This window comes from Balaenoptera acutorostrata, chromosome 20 (assembly GCF_949987535.1).
Source record: "Balaenoptera acutorostrata chromosome 20, mBalAcu1.1, whole genome shotgun sequence".
In the NCBI taxonomy this organism is placed as follows: Eukaryota; Metazoa; Chordata; class Mammalia; order Artiodactyla; family Balaenopteridae; genus Balaenoptera; species Balaenoptera acutorostrata.
Genome location: NC_080083.1, coordinates 8,969,843 through 8,991,737, shown reverse-complemented (window position 1 = coordinate 8,991,737; position 21,895 = coordinate 8,969,843). Strand labels below are relative to the sequence as shown.

The window sequence follows — 21,895 nt, the reverse complement described above, 5'->3', positions numbered from 1 at the left end:
ATAAAAGTCATAGTATTACTGCCTGAATACATCCAACATTACTAATTTGGTATATGTCCTTTCTGTGTAGATTTGCAAGTTTTTTAACAATCCTAACTGTACCACACATTATAATTTTTTATTAGGCTTTCTCACAAAACATTTTTTTATTCATGTTATTATACACTTAAAAAATACATCAGGCTGCCTTTATTTTTTTAATCACAAATATGTAAATCACAAGATACCTCTTTTTTTTTTGATACGTAGTATTTTCATTACTGTTATTACATACTTTTTGTAAGCATCATTTTCTTTTTTTTTTTTTTTTTTGGCTGTGCAGCTTATGGGATCTTAGTTCCCGACCAGGGATTGAACCTGGGCCCTGGCAGTGAAAAGCATCAAATCCTAACCACTGGACTGCCAGGGAATTCTCTGTAAGCGCCATTGTTTTTTTTTTTTTTTTTTTTGGCCGCCGTGCAGCATGCGGGATCTTAGTTCCCTGACCAGGGATTGAATCCGTGCCCCCTGCAATGGAAGCGTGGAGTGTTAACCACTGGACCACCAGGGAAGTCCCTGTAAGCACCATTTTTAATGTTCATATGGTGCTCCGTAAGATATATGTATCACAGTTAAATCTTTACTCTTGGACATTTGCCATTTATGATTTTTTTGCTCTCATAATAATACAGTGATGAATATTATAAATAAAACGAACACATTTTGAAATACTTAATATTTCCTTAAGTTAGATTCCTGTATATGGAGTTCCTGAATCAAAGAGTAAAGAACATTTCTAACACCTCTAATACATAATGCCAAATTGTTTTTCAAACAAATTGCATTTTTTTGCCCTCGCACTAGCAACAAACCCTTTCCAGGCCTGGGTGTTAGCAGTTTAGCAAAGTTTTTTTTTTTTTTTTTTTTTTTTTCCTGGCTGCATCCCGCGGCTTGTGGGATCTTAGTTCCCTGAGCAGGGATTGAACCTGCGCCCCCGGCAGTGAAAACGTGGAGTCCTAACCACTGGACCACCAGGGAATTCTCTAGCAAGGATTTTTTAAAAAATGATAGGTAATAAATGATATACCTTTGCTATGTTTATTTGTATTTCTTTGATTTCAAATGAAATTGAACATTTATTTCACATTTTCATTTTCTCTTTTTTTTAATGACATGATATGTTTGTTCATATCCTTTCGTCCATTTATTTATCTGGGTCTTAGTGTTTTTCTCGTTGGTTCTTCATGTATGTATTTATATACGGAAGATTTTAGATTACTAGCTAAATTTTCTTGACCTGGAAACTTTAAGTAAAAGGGATTCCTTCTCATCTTCCAGAAGTACTGGAAGAAGGACGGGGTGACTTCTCAATTTCACCGAGCTAGATTTTTATATCCTCTAGTTTTCTTAATTTATTTAGTAGTGTTCAAAATAATGCTGTCTTTTTTCTAGCCACCAGTTATGATTTATTTTCCATCCAATTGATTTGTTCTTTGGTGTTTTGCAGTCTTGTCTTTTCCCCTCCCTTTTTCTTTTTTCCTCACTGATATGCCAATTGACTTTTGCCCAATATCACATACTTATTGCAGTATCCTGTGGAGGCCACATCATGGAGAAATTGCTCTTTTACCCTTATCCTTTCTCCAGCTTGTCATCCCCTTGCTCCTAATTGTTTTCTTTGTTTGTTTGTTTTTTGTTTTTAACATCTTTATTGGAGTATAATTGCTTTACAATGGCTTGTTAGTTTCTGCTTTATAACAAAGTGAATCAGCTATACATATACATATATCCCCATATCTCTTCCCTCTTGCGTCTCCCTCCCTCCAACCCTCCTTATCCCACCCCCCTAGGTGGTCACAAAGCACCGAGCTGATCTCCCTGTGCTATGCCGCTGCTTCCCACTAGCTATCGGTTTTACATTTGGTAGTGTATATATGTCCATGCCACTCTTTCACCTTGTCCCATCTTTAATGGAATATTACTCAGCCATAAAAAGAAATGAAATTGAGTTATTTGTAGTGAGGTGGATGGACCTAGAGTCTGTCATTACAGAGTGAAATAAGTCAGAAAGAGAAAAACAAATACCGTATGCTAACACATACATATGGAATCCTAATTGTTTGACTCAGGCTAATATCCTACATGTTCCCTTGATTTATTTTTACTGTGAGGTTGAGGGTTGCTTGATAAGACATTTTTACAAACACAGGCATAAATGAAATATCTTGGGAAGATAATATCCCTCAGTCTTCCTCCATGATCCATTCTGTTTTTACTGGTAGAGGGAAGAGAATCTTATTGTCTTGTTTCTTCGAAAGCTTGAAACCTGTCTTTCAGTCCGTTCTCAGCTTTCCCTTCCCCGTTCTGAAGCTGTCTGACTTCTCTCATCCCCCACGTCTCATACGTGACAGTGGATGGGAGAAAGTGACCCATCCTAACAGCTGTCCCTGCTCTGGCCCTCTGCTCTCCTTCTGCAGAAGCCCCTTTTCCTGTCCCGAGCTGTGCTGACAGGACTGGCAGCTGCCACTTGGACAGAGGAGCACGATACCATTCTGGAACACTTTGCCGAGGACCCTTCGGAGCCCATCCTCACCATCTTCATCGACCCCTGTTTGGGGCTGAAGCTAGGTCTGGGGATGCCTGTGCAGGTGCGTACTCCGCCGTCCAGACCTCAGGGTGTTCTCCCAGGGGGCTGAGGGTTCTGAGGATCTCTGTCGTCTGTGAGTCTTATCTCCTGTGTACAAGGTCTGCTGAGCCTCACAGTGTGTCAGACACCCTGCTTGGCAGCAGGATACAGAGAGGAATGAGGCAAGGTTTTGCTTTCGATGATCTCATGGTCTAGTGGGGAAGACAGACATATAAAAAATATTTACAGTATATTATGATGCCTGGGCAAAGCTTTATAAGAGCTTTTTTGGAAGCAACTAATGTAGCCAGTGGAATGCTGGCAGGGCTTGGTGATGGAGGTGATATTTGAGTTGGGGATGAAGGGTAAGTAGGATTTCATCGAGGCTGAGTAAGAGCATCCAGGTAAAGAACACTTTATGTGCAAAGAAAGAGGAGTTGTGGGAAATGATACTGGAAAGGTGGGTTGGGGTCAGCTTGTGACGGGCCTTGTATGTTATGCTAAAGAATTTGGCTTTATCCCAGAGGGAACTATTGAAGGCTTTCATGGGTTAGATAGATAACTATTCCAACAATGGGGAGGATACATTAGTGAAAGGTAAACCATGGGTAGGGAAACAGTTAAAAGACAGAAGTATAGTAAAATGGTGGTAGAATATGGGTGGTGGGTGTACAGGTCATTATTGTAAAATTCTTTTAGTGTTTCTGTATGTTGGAAATTTTTAGAAATAAAATTTTGGAAAAGAAAAAGGCTATTGCTTTGCTTTTATTGGCAGCGCATATGCAAAAATTGAAATGATAATGAAGATTAGCATGGCCCTGCTCAGCAACATAATTTGTGAAGCTTCCACATTAAACAAAGCCCAAAACAGGCCATGGCTTTTTCCTGTGTACTGGCAATAATCAGCTATAAAGCATCATGAAAAAAATATTTCATTCACAAAAGGAACAAAAATTTGCAAAAAAAAATTTGGGATTTATACGAAAGAAAACAACTTTGTTGCAGGCCAAGAAAGAAGATTTAAATAAATGATGAGCCCTATCCTGTTTCTGAGTGGGAATCTTGATATTATAAAGATCATTCCATCCAAAAAAAGTATTGTTTTAATGCAACTCCAATCAAAGTGCCCCAGACCCTAGATCCCTAGTGTAAAGGATTATTTAAAGTATATCTAGAAAAATGAAATGAAAATAGCAAAAAAAAAAAAAGATGAAGAAGAAAAGTAATGTAGGAGACCTGTGAATATGAAAATCTTTTATTAAATTACAGTAATTAAAATAGTTAGATTGGGGCACGAATATGTATTATATAATCAACAGTAAAGAAATAGAGAGAGTCCAGAAACATATATGTAAGCATTTTCTACAAAAATTGCATTTAAAATCTGTGGGGAAAGATGGATTATTCAATGAATAGAATTGGGAAATGTGGAAAACAAAGGTTTTCTATTAAAAAAATCTAGTGGGGCAAGGGAGAAATAGGGAAATGTTGGTCAAAGGGTACAAATTTTCTGTCACTACAACAAAGGCAATAAAAGCAAAAATAAACAAGTGGGACTACATCTAACTAAAAAGCTTCTGCACAGCAAAGGAAATCATCGACAAAATGAAAAGTCAACCTATGAATGGGAGGAAATATTTGCAAATCATATACCTGATAAGAGATGAATACATATCTAAAATATATATAAAGAACTCATACAATTTAATAGCAAGAAAAAACAATGTGATTAAAAACTGTGCAGAAGAATCGAAAGGACATTTTTCCAACGAAGACATACAAATGGCCAGCAGGTATGTGAAAAGGTACTCAATATCACTAATCAGAGAAATGCAAATCAAAACCACAGTGAGGTATCACCTCATACCTGTTAGAATGGCCATCATCAGAAAGACAAGAGATAACAAATATTGATGAGGATGTGGAGAAAAGGGAACCCTTGTGCACTGGGAATGTAAATTGGTGCAGTCACTATGGAAAACAGTATGGAGGTTCCTCAAAAAAATAAAAATAGAACTACCATATGATCTAGCAATTCCACTTCTGGGTGTATATCCAAAGGAAATGAAATCACGATCTCGAAGAAATATCCACACCCCCACATTCATTATAGTTTATTTATAATAGCCAAGGTATGGAAACAGCCTAAGTGTCTATCATTGATGAGTGGATAAAGAAAATGTGGAATACACACACACACACACAGAGGAATATTATTCAGCAATGAGAGAGAAAAAAAACTTGCCATTTGCAAAAACATGGGTGGCCTTTTAGGGTATTATGCTAAGTGAAATAAGTCAGAGGGAGAAAAACAATTACTGTATGATCTCACTTATATGTGGAATCTAGAAAAAAAAAAACACTAATAGAAACAGAGAACAGGACAGATTGAGAAACAGAGATTCAGATGGAGGGAAACAGAGGACAGATTGGTGGCTGCCAGAGTTGGGGATGGGGGAGTAGGGAAAATGGATGAAGTTGGTCAGAAGGTACAAACTTCCAATTATTAGATAAATAAGTTCTGGGGATGTAATGTACATACAGCATGGTGACTCTAGTTAACAAAACTGTATTGTATATTTGAAAGTTGCTAAGGGAACAGATCTTAAAAGTTCTGACAAGAAAAAAAAATTGTAATTATGTAAGGTGATAGGTGTTAACTTATTGTAATCATTTTGCAATAAATATACATATCAAATCATTACGCTGTATACCTTAAACCAATACAATGTTATAGGTCAATTATATCTCAATAAAACTGGGGGAAAATCGTACAAAGTTTCATTTATGCAAGATTAATGAGCTCTGGAGATCTAATATACAGCATGGTAACTATGGTTAATAATACTATAATGTATAATTTGCTAAAGGGTAGTTCTTAAGTGTTCTCACTACAAAAAAAAAAAGAGAAAGAAAATGGTAACCATATGGGATAATGGATATGTTAATTAGCTTGATTGCAGTGATCATTTCACAGTGTATATGTATGTCAAAACAGCAAGGTGTACACCTTAAATATATACAATGTTTATTTGTCAATTATGCCTCGACAAAGCTGAAAAAAATCTATTTAGCATGCCAAAAAATATTCTAAATAGATCACGGATTTAATTGTATTCTCCTGGGGCAAGATGGACAATTGAAAAACTTCCTTAAGAAATTATTACTCTTGAATACTTGATAAATAGTAAAAAGTAAAACGAGAAAACAACAACAAACACCCAAGAGTAAACAAACAAGGAAAGAAGCAAAATCTAATCTAATAAACTTTAAAAGTGGGGACCAATGAAAGGTCTATGTACTGACTTATGGAAACCGTCCTCCCTGCGGGAATGGTGGACGCCCCCTAGTGAGATGGAGTGAACCTCGGTTTTTTACAAAATCTGAAAAGAAAGAGCCCATGTATTTTAACAAAGATTTTACACTGTTTTAAATTAGCCTTAACCATCTGCCCATCCCCTCATGCAGTTATCTTAGGCTAGAGAAAAGTGAATGAAACATAAAATACCCAACCCTTTCACTTTAACTTCTAGGGGGAAATGAAACTGGGCTCTCACAGTGGGACATCAGGAAGTCACCCACAGTACTTTAAAGCAAAAAGAATGAATTCAGAGAGCTGCGCAAGCATGAGGCAAGTGAAAAGAAATTGCATGGCAACTGCAAGCATACTACATCAAGGGAGAAAAAGAACAGAACAAAACATGCAAAAGAGGAAAACATAACTGAACAGAAGGCAATTCCTCACAACAGCATCATGTTACAGTACGACTTAATAAGAACACGAGTTTAATTTTTTAATAAGCTGAGAGACGAAATGATAAAACGTGAGAATGAAATAAAAGGGAGACTGCAGATTTTTGAAATAAAGAAAGCAGCATGTTTACATGTTAAAATTAGTAGGTTAGAAACAGCAAGGAACTGAATAGCTACCACTGAAAATTGGAACAGATGTAGAAGAGAGGCTTGAGATAATTACAGTGTATGCAGAAGAAAAAACCAATGACAATACAATTGGAGAGAAGTTAATAGATGTGAAAGACAGACACAGGTGATCTAACATAGGGTACCAACTAATGAAACAGAATATAAATTTAAAAATAAAATACAGAGGGACCTCCCTGGTGATGCAGTGGATAAGACTGAGCTCCCATTGCAGGGGGCCCAGGTTCAATCCCTCCCTGGTCAGGGAACTAGATCCCACATGCATGCTGCAACTAAGAGTTCACATGCCATATCTAAGGAGCCCGCCTGCCACAACTAAGACCCAGTGCAACCAAAAAAAAAAAAAAAAAAAATACAGAGAATTTCCCTGAACTGCAGAAGGAACAGAATGTGGGAATTGAAAGGACATACTTTATTCCACAAAAATTTGTTACACAGTGTTTAATGTCAATACACGTCTTAGTTAGGTTACTTAAATTCGGGGAAATTAATTCTTTGGGAACATCACCTATGTGGTATTCCTGCCAAGAATATTTAACCTGCATCTAATAATGAGGAAACAATCCAATAAATCAAAATTAAGGGACATTTTGGAAAACAACTGGCCTGGACTATTAGAAATATCACTGTCATGGTAGAAAGAAAAAGACTGGGAAACTATGTGGAATTAAAGGGGACACAACCATGTGTGATCTGTATTGGATCCTGGATGGGAAGAAACCAGCTGTAAATGACATTATTTGGACCACTGTGGAAAATCGAATATAAACTGTGTATTATATAAAGTATTAAATGAAGTTAAATTTTCTCAGTGTGATAATTACAGTGTTGAGAATGTTGGAGAATATCCTCCCTTTTAGGAGCCATATGCTGAAGTATGTAAGGGTGTAGTTTTATAACGTCTGCTGCTAACTCTGAAATGGCTCAGCAGAGAGAGAGGGAGAGAAAATGAGAGAGAGTGCAATCATGCACAAGTACAGCAAAATGTTAACAATTAGTGGATCTAGATGAAGATCATGTTATTGTTCATTGTGCCTTTCTTGCAACTTTTCTATGGGTTGGAATTTTTTTCAAAATAAAAATTTGGGAAAAAATTATTTAGGCCTCTAGTCAAAAACCCAAATTATCTACCAAGGGGAACCATTAGGCTGATCTCAGACTTCTCTGAACACCCAGAAGTTACACCTACGAGTTCTCCAGGAACCAGAGTGTAACCCAAGGGTATAATTCCCAGCCTAGATGGTTAAGTATAGAGGCAACAAATAGGCAGTCATTTTCATTTTATTTTATTTTTTATAAATTTATTTATTTATTTTTGGCTGTGTTGGGTCTTCGTTGCTGTGCACAAGCTTTCTTTAGTTGTGGTAAGTGGGGGCTACTCTTCGTTGTGGTGCGCGGGCTTCTCATTGTCGTGGCTTCTTGTTGTGGAGCACGGGCTCTAGGCACGCAAGCTTCAGTAGTTGTGGCACGTGGGCTCAGTAGTTGTGGCTTGTGGGCTGTAGAGCTCAGGCTCAGTAGTTGTAGCGCACGGGCTTAGTTGCTCCACGGCACGTGGGATCTTCCCAGGCCAGGGCTCAAACCCATGTCCCTTGCATTGGCAGGCAGATTCTTAACCACTGCACCACCAGGGAAGCCCAGGCAGTCATTTTTAGTCTTGAAAGAACCCTACTTTGAAAAGCAAAAATGACATCATCAATGGAAATCCAGTTCAGTAAAGAATGAACCAAAAAAAAAAAAAAAAAAGAATGAACCAAATAGAAAACTCAGGAATAGAGACTCTGTGAATATTCAATTCATTTAAATAAAGAACTAATACTAAATAACCATGGTAATTATGGTTATGTTATAGAATGTGAATGTTATCAACCTGGACAATGTAAAAATAATAGTATAACAAAAATTGGGAAGTGGTGAGAAATGCAAGAGAGTAAGAGGATGCCAATGTTCTTGTCATTCAAAGCAGCGAGTCAGCTGAACTTAAAATTGGAAGGTAGTGAGAAAACTAACCTCTTTTTATTCATTTATTTATTTATTTTTTGGCTGCATTGGGTCTTCGTTGCTGTGCGTGGGCTTTCTCTAGTTGCGGCGAGCGGGGGCTACTCTTTGTTGCGGTGCGTGGGCTTCTCATCACGGTGGCTTCTCTTGTTGTGGAGCACGGGCTGTAGGGCGCAGGCTCAGTAGTTGTGGCGCACGGGCTTAGTTGCTCCGCGGCATGTGGGATATTCACGGACCAGGGCTCAAACCCGTGTCCCCTGCATTGACAGGTGGACTCTTAACCACTGCGCCACCAGGGAAGTCCTGACCTCTTAATATTTTTCATAAGCTTTCTTATAACCTTAGAAAGGGGTCTTTTAGGAAGAAATCTCTCTTAGAGATAAAGAAACATTTATTTGAAGCTCAACCATTTACTATAGTCACATCAATGTGTTTTTATTCTATTAAACCCAAGTAAAATTAAATTTAATACCTTTAATTACAAATAACATGATCCTGGGGCTTCCCTGGTGGTGCAGTGGTTAAGAATCCGCCTGCCAATTCAGGGGACACGTGTTCGAGCCCTGGTCCAGGAAGATCCCACATGCCACGGAGCAGCTAAGCCCGTGCTCACAACTACTGAGCCTGCGCTCTAGGGCCTGCAACCTACAACTACTGAGCCTGTGTGCTACAACTACTGAAGCCCGCGTGCCTAGAGCCTGTGCCCTGAAACAAGAGAAGCCCCCGCTCGCCGCAACTAGAGAAAGCCCGTGCGCAGCAATGAAGATCCAACGCAGCCAAAAATAAATAAATAAATAAATAAATAATATTAAAAAAAAATAGCATGATCCTATTTTGAAATAACTATTTTAATTTATTTTTCTGTATATATATATTTATATCTATATATATATATATATCTATATATCCATAGAGAGATGTCTGGAATAGTATTTTCTCTAATGATCATAATTAATGTCTGGGTGGTGGAATTTTAGATGACATTTAAACTTTTATCTTTGTACTTTTCTGCATTGTTTCAGTTATTTATAATTAACATATCATTTTAACAAAAATAATAATTGTTAAGCTTTTTAAAAAAAAAAAGAGGGCTTCCCTGGTGGCGCAGTGGTTAAGAATCTGCCTGCCAATGCAGGGGACACGGGTTCGAGCCCTGGTCTGGGAAGATCCCACATGCCGCGGAGCAACTAGGCCCGCGAGCCACAGCTACTGAGCCTGCGCGTCTGGAGCCTGTGCTCCCAACAAGAGAGGCCGCGATAGTGAGAGAGGCCCGCGCACCGCGATGAAGAGTGGCCCATGAAGAGTGGCCCCCGCTTGACGCAACTAGAGAAAGCCCTCGCACAGAAACGAAGACCCAACACAGCCAAAATAAATAAATAAATAAATTTAAAAAAAAAAAAAAAAAAAAAAAAAGAAATACAAGGACTTCCCTGGCAGTCCAGTGGTTAAGACTCCGTGCGTCCAATGCAGGAGGCGCAGGTTCAATCCCTGATCAGGGAACTAAGATCCCACATGCTGCATGGCATGGCCAAAAAACCCCAAAAACAAAAAAAAAAATGCCAAAATTTAATTCTGGGTAGTGGGAAGATGAATGATTATGAATTTCTTCTTTGCATTTTATTTTCAGTTTTTAAAGTTAAATCAAGTATAAAGAGTAGCTACAAAAGTACTAAAGAAAAAAAGACAGGTGAATCTGATCTTAGAGTGGAAATGACTTTTCTAAGCATGTAGAAGTCAGAAACTTTAAGAAGTTTTAACAACAGGAGAGTTATACATTTCTGAATGTAAACAACAACAAAAACTCAGCATAAACAAAACTGAAGGATAAGTGAAAAATTGGGGGAAAAGTATATGCAAGTGAAATGGAAAACCCTAGACAGTTGTCTCTTACTTTTGATCCTTCTCCTTTCTGGTTTTCCTGTATCCTTTTCCTTCCATTTATCCATCCATCCATCCATCCATCCGTCCATCCATCCATCCATCCATCCGTCCATCCATCCATCCATCCATTCATCCATCCATCATTTATGGAGCATCTAATATGTCCCCGTCACTGTGCTAGGTCTGGAGCCAAGTTGGACAAAATACACAGTCCCTACCCTCAAGGCATGCTCTCTGCATTTCCTCCCCACATCTCTGTATACGGACTCTGTTATGTCCCTGACAAGAACAGGAAGCACCTCATGTTGCTTATATTTGGAGAAGGATTGGATACGCTAAGGGAATGTGACGAAGAACTCAGCCAGGCTTTCATGATTGGAGCCTCAGATTCCCTTGGGTATCATGGCTGGGCCTGGACCCTGAACCCTGATCTACTGTCTTTCATGCAGACCCAGAACCAGATTGTCTACTTCATTCGCCAAGCGCCAGTTCCCATCACTCCAGAGAACTTTGAGGCGACTGTGCATTTTGGGACAGTGCGGGGTTCCTACATCCCAGCCCTGCTTCGGCTGCTCAACGGTGTCTTTGCCCCTCAGATCTTTAGAAACACAACCTGGCCCGAGAGCATTCGAAATCATTTTGCTTCTCACCTGCACAGGTTCTTGGCCTGCCTGACAGGTGAGTGGAAAGACTGGAATGCCTGCTTTCTCCCCAGTCCCCACCAACAGTAGAGAGAGTGAGGCAGGGGGGAGATTGATCCTGAGTACCCACGTTGCTTGGCACAGAGTAGGTGCTTGGAATGTGTTTGTTGAATGAGTTGAACAGGGTACAGAGTTCGCCTTCTAATCCAGGTAGAGTTTCCTGCTGTAGAACAGTTGGCCAGACCTGCTCAGAGTTGGAAATTTCCAAGAGTACATGTAGGGTAAGGGGAGATGGGGGGTGCAGTAGGAGGAGTACATGTGTCATAGAAGAGAGTGTTGAGGGCATGGTATAGATCTTTGACCATATTTTATGACAATCTCTTATTATATCTCAGTGAGGCATCTCTGCCTTCTGCCACTTTCCCGCTTGATATCAAAAAAGCATGAGTCATAGTTTCTCCTGCCTGCTCTCCTGAAATGCGTAGACTTCCTGGGCCCCAGATCATCAACCATGGTTGGAACTGGGGTGGCATACACCCATCGCCCTCTGTGAACTCTCATGGTCCTTTCCTTTCCTTAGATACTCGGTACAAACTGGAGGGGCACACTGTTCTCTACATCCCTGCAGAGGCCATGAACATGAAGCCTGAGGCGGTGGTTAAAGACAAAGAGCTGGTACAGCGACTAGAGAGTGAGTGGCTGGCACTGCCCATGTGTCGGGGCTCCTAGCGGAGAGGTGGGGGGCAGCCCAGAGGCTGGGACAGGAGTTGGGTTAGGAGGGCTCTGTAGGGGGAACAGGGAAGGACACAACTGAGGAGTACTGCAAAGAAATGCAGGAGGTTTTGTCCTCTCCCCGGCAGCCTCCATGATCCACTGGACACGACAGATAAAGGAAGTGCTCAGTGCCCAGGAGACCGTGGAGACAGGAGAAAATTTAGGTCCTTTGGAGGAGATTGAGTTCTGGCGCAACCGATGCATGGACCTGTCTGGCATCAGCAAACAGCTGGTGAAGCCGGGAGTGAAACACATCGAGTCCATCCTGCGTCTTGCCAAGTCATCCTACCTGGCGCCCTTTATGAAGCTGGCCCAGCAGATCCAGGTCTGTGAGTGGATCGAAGGATGGAGGCTTGCCAGAAAGTAGACAGCGGTTGGGACACTGTAAGGTGCTAAGAAGAGAGAGTCAACATAGTCATCAAAGGCAAAGATAGATGCATCCAGTGCTTGGACTTGGACTTGTGGGAGAGTATAAAAGTGGTAGAACACAAGGTCCCAAGGAGCTTATAGTTTAGTTAGGGAGACTTCTGGTTACTCAACAAATGTACTACATTGAGTGCCCTCTCTGAGCCCAACCCATACAATCCAGCTGAGAAATAAGACTTACACAAAAGAGACGACTAGATGGCCTGGGGCCAAAGACAAACCCACGCAGTTCAGCCGGGAGAGCTGCAAGAGAAACACTTTAAAAAAATTAAATTTGGTGTAATATGACAAGCTGATTATCTTAGTGTTGGGACGCACAGAGATCAGAGTGGTCTGTAGAATACAGAGAGAGAAGCCCTGTCTTCCTAGGTGGAATCTGAAGCTGGTATTGAGGGAACTGAGCCACCGTTAGGTGGAGAAGTCTAAAACCCTCGTTGAGAACAGGGCAGTGAAGGGGCCTGGGTGACAACCACTGGGCTGAATGAGAGTGATATCCAGCCAGTTGATCAACAGCTATTGAGTGTCTCCTTTGTGCAGAGTTAGAGTTCAAGGGGAAAAACTAGAGAAATAGACGCAAAACCTGAGCTTGGGGAATTCCCAGTCTAGTGGGAGAGACGGGACTCACACATGAGAAAAGACATAAAAATATTTTTGTGGAAACTAGTAAGTGAATAAAAGCAGGTATGTACAAGCTCTGGTCCTGAAGGGTGGCAGAGACCTGAGGTGATTGGCACCAGGTAGGGTTAATTGGGAATGCTTCCCGGGAGAGGCAAGTCGGGATGGGGTTTGAGGAGGATCAAAAGCGCTCGCTTTGAACCGGTTGTTTCCGGGGGGTAAGTCTTCTCCTGGTTTCTCTTTACCGCCAGGATGGATCTCGTCAAGCACAGTCAAACCTGACTTTTTTGTCGATCCTGAAGGAACCCTACCAGGAGCTGGCTTTCATGAGGCCTAAGGACATCTCTAGTAAACTCCCAAGGCTGATCAGTCTCATCCGCATCATCTGGGTCAACTCTCCCCACTACAACACTCGGGAGAGACTGACCTCCCTCTTCCGGAAGGTGTGTGTCTGCAGAGGGTGGGCCAGAGGGTTATAAGGGGGTGGCCGTATTAATAGGACGCAGATTTCTGGAGAAGGCGGAATTCACCGGCAGACATCTGCGGTGAAAAGGTAGTGAGGAATGCCCTTCAGGTTGGACGGAGACCACAGGCTTTTGCCTGCATCATCAACTTTAGTGATGCTCGGAGTTGGGGCCTGGACTGGACATTTTGCTTCCAGACGGACGTAGCCCAGGCGGGAAGAGGGGCTTTGCAAAGAGGCGTAGACGGAGTGCAGGGAGGGAGGAGGGCACGAAGGACAGACTCCCAGGCTGAGTTGTACGGGAGGGGAAGACCCACTCTTTCTCGTTTCCAAAGATGGAACGCGCAGTGGGCGAGAGGCAGACTTAGGAAGGAACACCGACTTTTGAGGAGCAGGAGCCGGCACATTTCCTGGAGGGCAGTGGAGCCAAAGAGTCGGGGAAGGGCGCTGAGCCGATTGCTGGCCAGAAATGCAGCTGCAGAGCTGGGCTGAAGCAGGCAGTGGAGGTGGAACCCAGAGGTGCTGCCATGCCAGCAGTGGAGGACCAGGGGCGAGAGGGGTATCGGGAGCCAAATCCAGAAGTAGGAGGCTGAGACCTGAGGTGTGGTCTTGGGGACTCCGAGAGAGGGTGGGGTGCATCTAAGGCTGTGAACTGAGGCTGTTGGGACCCCATCTGCAGATGAGCAATGAGATCATCCGCCTGTGCTGCCATGCCATCTCCCTGGACCGGATCTTTGAGGGATACGTCATTTCTAGCAAGGAGGACCTACAAGGCTGCATCTCCTGTTGTCACGCCTGGAGAGACCACTACCTACAGGCTGTGCAGATGCACACCCAGTATGACGGGCCTCCCCTAATATCCTGTGTGTTACCCACCTGTCGTTCCTATAGAGGGTAGATTCTGAGTCCTTTTGCTTGCACTTCAAGCCTATGGATTATATTTTTCTAGAGTTTTTACATGGGTCCGAATTTTCTCTGTGGATGCGGATATTCTAGCTCCCAGCCATAGGTCCTCCTAACTCTAATAACCTTCTCCCTGATCCCAGGAATCCCTCCTGGTCTTTTCCTCCTTTCTTGGCCCTGAAGTCTAAAATTCCATTGTGTGTAAACCTTCTCTTAGAACTGAGATGTTTTGTTTCCTCTCTGGCTCTCCTCACCTTGAGTTTCTTCTCTTGGGGTTCAGGAAAACTGTTTCGTGGGGTCTCATTTTCTAAGGCTCCCCCTGAACTAGGACTCATATTTCTAGCCTGGCCTGGGCAGGTTGGTTAATGCCTCGTGTTCCCGCTTCTGACTGGTCAGTCTTTCTTCCGACAGGTTCTCCCGCTGGGGCTGGGTCCTAGACCAGACCAGCATATTTGCCCAGGTCGATGCCTTTGTGCAACGCTGCAAGGACCTTATCGAGGTGGGAAGACTGTCAGGGAAGGAGACTCAAAGCCAACAGCAGACGCTCCAGGAGCTGGGGGAGCTGGGGCTGAGGCTACACATAGAACTTGCTGCTTTGGTTCTTTTCACATGACTGTGTGCCTGACCACCATGCTGTGCTTGGAGACTTTTGCCTGTTACCACTGCCTTAGTATCTCATATTTCATTCTGCAACTAAAATTCACCCCGGTAGCCCCTTGCATCTGGTTGGTGCTCCTTAGTTTTTAGCCTTTTAAAGCTAAACCAAAGAGCTCAGGACAGAGAGGTTCAGAAAGGAGGGCAGGAAGCCTCACGCTGACTCCTCTGCAGGTATGTGACTGTCAGTTCCATTTCGCCCGCTGGGAAGATGGCAAGCAAGGTCCCCTCCCCTGCTTCTCTGGCGCCCAGGGGCTCCAGATAACACGGAACTTGCTGGAGATTGAGGACATCTTCCACAAAAACCTGCACGTGCTGCGAGCTGTTCGCGGGGGCATCCTGGACGTCAAGAACACCTCTTGGCATGAAGACTACAATAGGTGAGAGCATCACAGGCAGGCCCCCGGGGTCGAGCGGGGAAGGGAGGTCAGGGAGGTGAGAGCAGAGTGTGCTGGGGAAGCGTGGAGGCCACAGGTCAGGGATGGGGAGGGCAGGGGAAGTGCAAGGAAGGAGGTGGCCGCTCAGACTCAGGGTGCCAGAGTCAGCCTTTCTGGGCTTGGATCCCAGTTCTGCCGCAAACTAGTTACGTACGTTGTTCTACCACCTGGGGCCTCTGTTTCCTCACCTATAAAATACGGTTAGTGATAAAGCCTACCTCATTGCACTGTTTTGAGCGATAAATGGATTAATGCGTGTAAAGCACTCAGTGCCTGGCACCTAGGAAGCCCTCAGTACGTAACGCATAGAAGTCTTACTCAGGGGATGTCCTTGGGGGCAGGCGAGGGCACCCACCCTTCAGCATGCCTCTAACGGTGCAGGTTCCGGGCTGGAGTCAAGGACCTGGAGGTGATGACTCAGAACTTGATCACCTCCGCCTTCGAGTTAGTCCGCGACGTGGAGCACGGGGTGCTACTGCTGGACACCTTCCACAGGCTTGCAGCCCGAGAGGTGCAGCTGCCCGCCTGCTTCCTCCACCCCCGGTTCTCTTATGCCTTCCTTCAGTTCCTCCTGGTCCTTCCAGGCACCATCCAACCTCCGTTCATGCTCTCTCCCATGTCCTAAATGGCCAGTGCCTCTTTTCTTCCGCTGTCCCCCCAGTGTCCGGATGCCTTGGGAGCAGGACTCCCGTGGCAGGGGTGTAGCTTTCCTCCAGGATGGAGCTGCAGGGAACCCGCATCCCTGGGTGTGTTGTCAACTTCGTCTTCTTCATCAGACTATCAAGAGAACATATGACAAGAAGGCAGTGGATCTCTACATGCTGTTCAATAGCGAACTGGCCCTCGTGAACCGTGAGCTGAGCAAGAAGTGGCCATACCTGGAGCCCTACATGGCCCAGCATTCGGGGCAGGCGCACTGGGTGCGGATCCTACGGCGTCGCATCGACAGGGTCATGAACGTAAGCCTGGCCTTTTCCAGAACTTGTTCTCAGTGTGGCAATGGTAGAGTTTGCAGGCTGAGCCCAGTGCGGGGGCAGGAGTGGGGTGGGGGGAGAGGCTGGGGGTTGCCTCCAGAGAGTCTCCCTGGAGAGGTTTCCTGACCGAGACTGGGTCTGTCCAGGGGGTGGCAGACGTAGTGATCTGTCCTGAGGAAGGGCTCATGCTAGTTTTCGACCTTGTGCCTCTTAAATCCCTCACCTCCTGTGATGGACTTTCTTTTCCCAACTTTTTACCTCGAGCTGAATCTCTGTGCTTCTCTTTCTTCATTTGGACTCCCTCTCTCGTTGTGCCGTGGCCTCTTCCTCTCACCTTTCCTTCTGGCTCCACCTTCCCTCCGAGTCTTCCACAGATTGTCGGAGTGTCTGTGTGTGTGTCGGGGGGGGCGGGGATGGGGGTCTCAGGGAGATGGTGACACGGGGGAATGTGGCAGGTGACTCCAGCCATCCCTGGTTCTTCCCCCGCAGTGTCTTTCCAATGCTCATTTCCTGCCCCACATCGGGACGGGAGAGGAGAGCGTACACACCTATCAGCAGATGGTTCAGGCCATTGACGAACTGGTTCGAAAAACCTTCCAAGACTGGACATCAACGCTGGACCAGGACTGCATCCGGCGGCTGGAAACGCCGTTGCTACGAATCAGCCCGGAGAAGGCGGGCATGCTGGACGTGAACTTTGACAAGTACGACACCCTCCGTGGCTCCTTCCCACTCTGCTTGTCCTGTCTTTAGCACCCTTCCCTTCCCCAGCCCTCCCCAGAGTTTAACTCCTATCTCTTGGTTTCTCTCTCCATTCTTCTAAATCTCTCTTATCCCGTAATATGTTTACTACTACTTCTTAATTTTAATTTCACATTTTATCTTCAAAAAAACTGATTAAAAACAGAAAAAACCCCAGTAACCTACTCAGCCAGTGATGTAGGTGCCCTGCCACTAGGTGGCCGCGATGGCTCAGCGAAACCTTCCAGACTGTGAGCCACCAAGGGGCCTTTCCTGAGAACTGAGGGGCTGTCAGATCATGTCCTCTCCTACAGCTTTAGAATCATGACATTTTCATATCACCACTGTTTTAAATTTGATTAATCCATTTATTAATTATTCAAAAATATATAGTGAGTGCCTTCCACATGCTAAGAGCCGAGATGGGCACAGGGAATGTGTCCAGTGGCGAAGTCCCTGCCCTCTGTGGCTCTGTAAGTGAACAGTTCTACCCTGGAGCCATGTCTCCTTCCCATATAAGATGCAGAAGAGAGAAATAAAGAAGGAGCTATGTAAGGCAGCTGACTACAGAGATGACAAACCTTCTTTTTATTTATTTATTTAATTTATTTTTGGCTGCATCGGGTCTTAGTTGCGGCACGCGGGATCTTCGTTGAGGCATGCAGGATCTTTTGTTGCGGTGCGTGGGCTTCTCTCTAGTTGTGGTGTGTGGGTTTTTCTCTTCTCTAGTTGTGGCATGCAGGCTCCAGGGTGCGTGGGCTCTGTGGTTTGCAGCACGCAGGCTCTCTAGTTGAGGCGCGTGAGCTCAGTAGTTGTGGTGCGTGGGCTTATTTGCCCCGCGACATGTGGGATCTTAGTTCCCTGACCAGGGATCGAATCCACGTCCCCTGCACTATAAGGCAGATTCTTTACCACTGGACCACCAGGGAAGTCCCGAGATGACAAATCTTCTGATGACAGCATTTTCCTAATTGGAAGGAAATAACTTTCTCCTTGATTGGTTTGGGCTCCCTCTGGTCATCAGCGAGGCCCTATAGAAAGGTTACTTCCCGCACTTCTAGGCTGTTGCTACTAGATTTGGCTTTAACTCATGGAATGTCCTTATCTGTTGGGGCAAATGTATATAGAACGGGCTTTGCCAGAGAGGGCCTGCGTGGAGATGGAGTCTGGGACAGAGACCCTGAGTGTGTCGTCCTGGGAGCCAAAGGCAGAGTAACCATGGGAGAGATGACACATGATGTCTGAGGAGGGAATCAAAAGAACTGAGACGGAGAGACAGTGCTGAGTGTCAGGTCAGAGAGATGAGGGTAAGGCAGGAGTGAGAAGCCACACAGATCAGGAAACAGGTGACAAGCAGAGTGAAGACGAGGGTAAGAGGTTTAAGATAAGCCTTTGACCAGGGAGGGGTGTCGAGATCTGCTTTGATAGGGTTCATGGTTTTTTGAGGTATGGCCAAGCAGGATCCCGAAAAAATGGCCTCATGAATCAACAATAAGATTTTGAAGAGATGGGAGACTAGGCCAGGGTTACCCCGGCTGTGACATTTGCAACCACATAATGAGGTTGAATCTGCAAGACACATTGTCCCATCAAGCTGGGTACCCCCAAAGGCACTGAGTTTGGAGAGGCACCCAGACATGCTTGGAATCACATGAATATGAGCACACACAGCCCACCAGTTGCCCTTTTCCCATGAATTAAACGATTGTATTCAAATAACAGAATTTTATTAAACATCAATGATCGCTATTTACATTTTAAGTATGAGAGAAAGCAAGAGTTGAGAGAGAGGTAAAGAGGGGCCATAGGTCAGCACTGGTTGGTGGCTACTTCTTTCTAATCCTCAGGGCCAGCCTGTGAGAGTGAATAAAGCATAAGCGAAAGTGCCAGGCAGACTAGAGTTCGAAGCCTGGAGCAGGTCTGTTTTGCTGTGTGACCTCAGGCAAGCACTGCATTCCTCTGAGCCTGAGTTTCCTTATCTACTTAAAAAACGCTTTTCTGATATGGTCATGAGGCGAGATGACATGTAAAAGTCCTTGCAAAAAATAAACAATCAAGAAACATTGTTTTCCCTTCAAAAAAATTGCCTCATAAAACTTGGTGTGAACCCAGTATTTTCAAAACAAATTTTGCAAGATGATATAATAGTTTTAATTTTTAAAACATTTTCACCTTTTAGAAGGGGTAATAAATGCACGTTGTAAAATTCAAAAGTCAGGGCTGAGAATGAAAAATCTCCCTCCACTGCTGTTCCCCAGTGACTCTGTTTCTCTCTAAAGAAAGAGTCAGGGGCTTCCCTGGTGGCGCAGTGGTTAAGAATCCACCTGCCAATGCAGGGGACACGGGTTCGAGCCCTGGTCCAGGAAGATCACACATGCCGCAGAGCAACTAAGCCTGTGAGCCACAACTACTGAGCCTGTGCTCTAGAGCGTGTGAGCCACAACTACTGAGCCCGCGAGCCACAACTACTGAGCCCGTGAGCCACAACTACTGAAGCCCACGTACCTAGAGCCCGTGCTCTGCAACAAGAGAAGCCACTGCAATGAGAAGCCCGTGCACCAAAACGAAGAGTAACCCCCGCTCACCGCAGCTAGAGAAAAGCCCGTGTGCGGCAACGAATACCCAAGGCAGCCAAAAATTTTTTTAAAAATGAAATAAATTTTTAAAAATATATTAAAAAAAAAAAAAGAAAGAGTCAAGGTTACCAGTTTCTTGTGTAACATCCCAGGGATAAGAGTGTATGTCTATCTGAGTGTACTTTTTACATGAATAGTAGCATACTGTCCTCACTGTTCTATACTTTCAAAGTGTTCTCAAAATGATTTATTTAATTTTTTCATTATAAAATTCTTCATCCTTTTAGAAGATTTGCAGAATGCAGAAAAGTAGAAGGAAGAAAAAAATTCCCCCAAAGATAACCACTGTTAAAGATTTGGTATATTTTTTATCACTCCACTCCGCCCATTTCATATGGTTGCTTTTTTTTAATTTTTAAAATCTTTTTTAATTTTTAAATTAAAAATTTTAAACTACAGAAGTAGTGCATGCTCACTGCGAAAGAAAAAAAAAAGAGATTGATGTAGAAGTATATAAAGGAAAAACTGAAAATCCAGCACACAGCCCCACTCCGTAGAAGTAACCATGATTACCATGTAATCAAAAATACACGCTGCACACATAAAACAGGATCCCATTATAAACAGTATTTTTGCAACTTGCTTTTTTTTTTTTCAGGTTAACAATATGTGTGGGAGATTTTCCATTCTGTATGTATAGAACTACGTAATTATTTTCCATGGCTTATAGCATCCTATGATTTTGCTGTACTGTAATTTAATCCATCAGCCCACTACTGATGGACTTACAAGTTGTACCGTTTCCATAAGGTTCTTGAATATTCTGTGCTGGGGGCTTTCAGCTAGGCTTCCTGCATCTTGTTCCCTTCCCCCCACAGTGGTGTGTCCACCTGATGTTTGAGCTTTGTGCCCACGTAGCAAGGATAAACTTAGGAGACAACTTTTCTGTCTGCCGTGATCATCTCTTGTCGAGGGACACATTGTATATTTATCTCAAACACCATTTGCATAATCTTTACAGTAGAGCTTAACAAGACAACTTTGGGCCAAATATTTATGGCCTGGGTTTAGCCAAAACCCAAATAATGGCTAAAACACTTCTTCCAGAGAGAAGAGTTACCCCCATCCTTTGGCAGTTGTTGTCTAGAGAGATCTGTTTTAAGCTGCTTTACATTTTTGTGGCTTTATGATAAAACTACCTCAATCCAGTAAATAATGTATGGGGGGGAAAAAAAGGCCATGATCATGGGGAAGGATTTTGAAAAGTTTGGGCTCATTAAACCTGTAAAGGCATCCAAGATAGTTTCAGCTTTTCCAAAACGTATGCAGGCTCCAAGGAGGGGCAGATAACTTTATCAGGTTTACTTTTTTGTGTTCATGGTCTAGATAAGATCTTGAAATAAGCATGCTCTTCAAATGTCCTGCTTGTCCTCAGAATTACCTGACTCTCCCTTAATTCTGGGAGGCTTCCAGTGCCTAATAGCACCTATTTTATCTCACAAGGGGTTTTGTTATCCCACCTTATATCCCAAACATTTGAACTCTGAAGTCCAAATTGGCTTTTACCACGTTTTACAGCCAGACCAGCCTTACAGAGAGTACTTAACACAAATATATTCCAGATGTCGTCTGTACCCTGGCTGAAAAGAGCTGTGTTATTGCTGTGTATGTAGCAGACTCCTCTGTGTAGTGGGACTTCTTTTTTTTTTTTTTTAATTTATTTATTTTTGGCTGCATTGGGTTTTCGTTGCTGCACGCAAGCTTTCTCTAGTTGTGGCGAGCGGGGGCTACTCTTCGTTGCGGTGAGCGGACTTCTCATTGCGGTGGCTTCTCTTGTTGCAGAGCACGGGCTCTAGGCGCACGGGCTTCAGTAGTTGTGGCATGTGGGCTCAGTAGTTGTGGCTCGTGGGCTCTAGAACGCAGGCTCAGTAGTTGTGGCGCACGGGCTTAGTTGCTCCGCGGCATGTGACATCTTCCCGGACCAGGGCTCGAACCCGTGTCCCCTGCACTGGCAGGCGGATTCTTAACCACTGTGCCACCAGGCAAGTCCTGTAGTGGGACTTCTCCAGAGCAGGACAGGGGACATTGGCGTCTGTCCATGTTTTGCGCATGGGACTTCCTCTTCCTCCTTTTCTCCTGCTCTGACAGCACTTTTCCCATCCTGTCAGTTCATTCTGGGCTGTCAGCACCAAACCCAGCCAGCTTCCCTGTCCTGCCTCTACTGCCTGACCACTTGTCTGAGGACAAATCAGAAAATATTTTACAAAA

At 43.9% G+C, this 21,895-nt stretch overlaps 1 protein-coding gene across 1 annotated transcript in view; it reads left to right on the top strand.

Moving 5' to 3' along the window:
• Nucleotides 1–21,895, top strand: part of LOC103002677 (dynein axonemal heavy chain 2) — a 105,696-nt gene that overhangs the window by 6,686 nt on the left and 77,115 nt on the right. Inside the window, exons 5-15 of the mRNA XM_057536803.1 lie at nucleotides 2,457–2,627; nucleotides 10,873–11,101; nucleotides 11,645–11,755; nucleotides 11,925–12,163; nucleotides 13,131–13,322; nucleotides 14,022–14,179; nucleotides 14,657–14,744; nucleotides 15,074–15,279; nucleotides 15,718–15,847; nucleotides 16,113–16,295; nucleotides 16,800–17,014. Coding sequence (XP_057392786.1) covers nucleotides 2,457–2,627; nucleotides 10,873–11,101; nucleotides 11,645–11,755; nucleotides 11,925–12,163; nucleotides 13,131–13,322; nucleotides 14,022–14,179; nucleotides 14,657–14,744; nucleotides 15,074–15,279; nucleotides 15,718–15,847; nucleotides 16,113–16,295; nucleotides 16,800–17,014 — 1,922 coding nt within the window. The remainder of the gene's footprint in view (nucleotides 1–2,456; nucleotides 2,628–10,872; nucleotides 11,102–11,644; nucleotides 11,756–11,924; nucleotides 12,164–13,130; nucleotides 13,323–14,021; nucleotides 14,180–14,656; nucleotides 14,745–15,073; nucleotides 15,280–15,717; nucleotides 15,848–16,112; nucleotides 16,296–16,799; nucleotides 17,015–21,895) is intronic.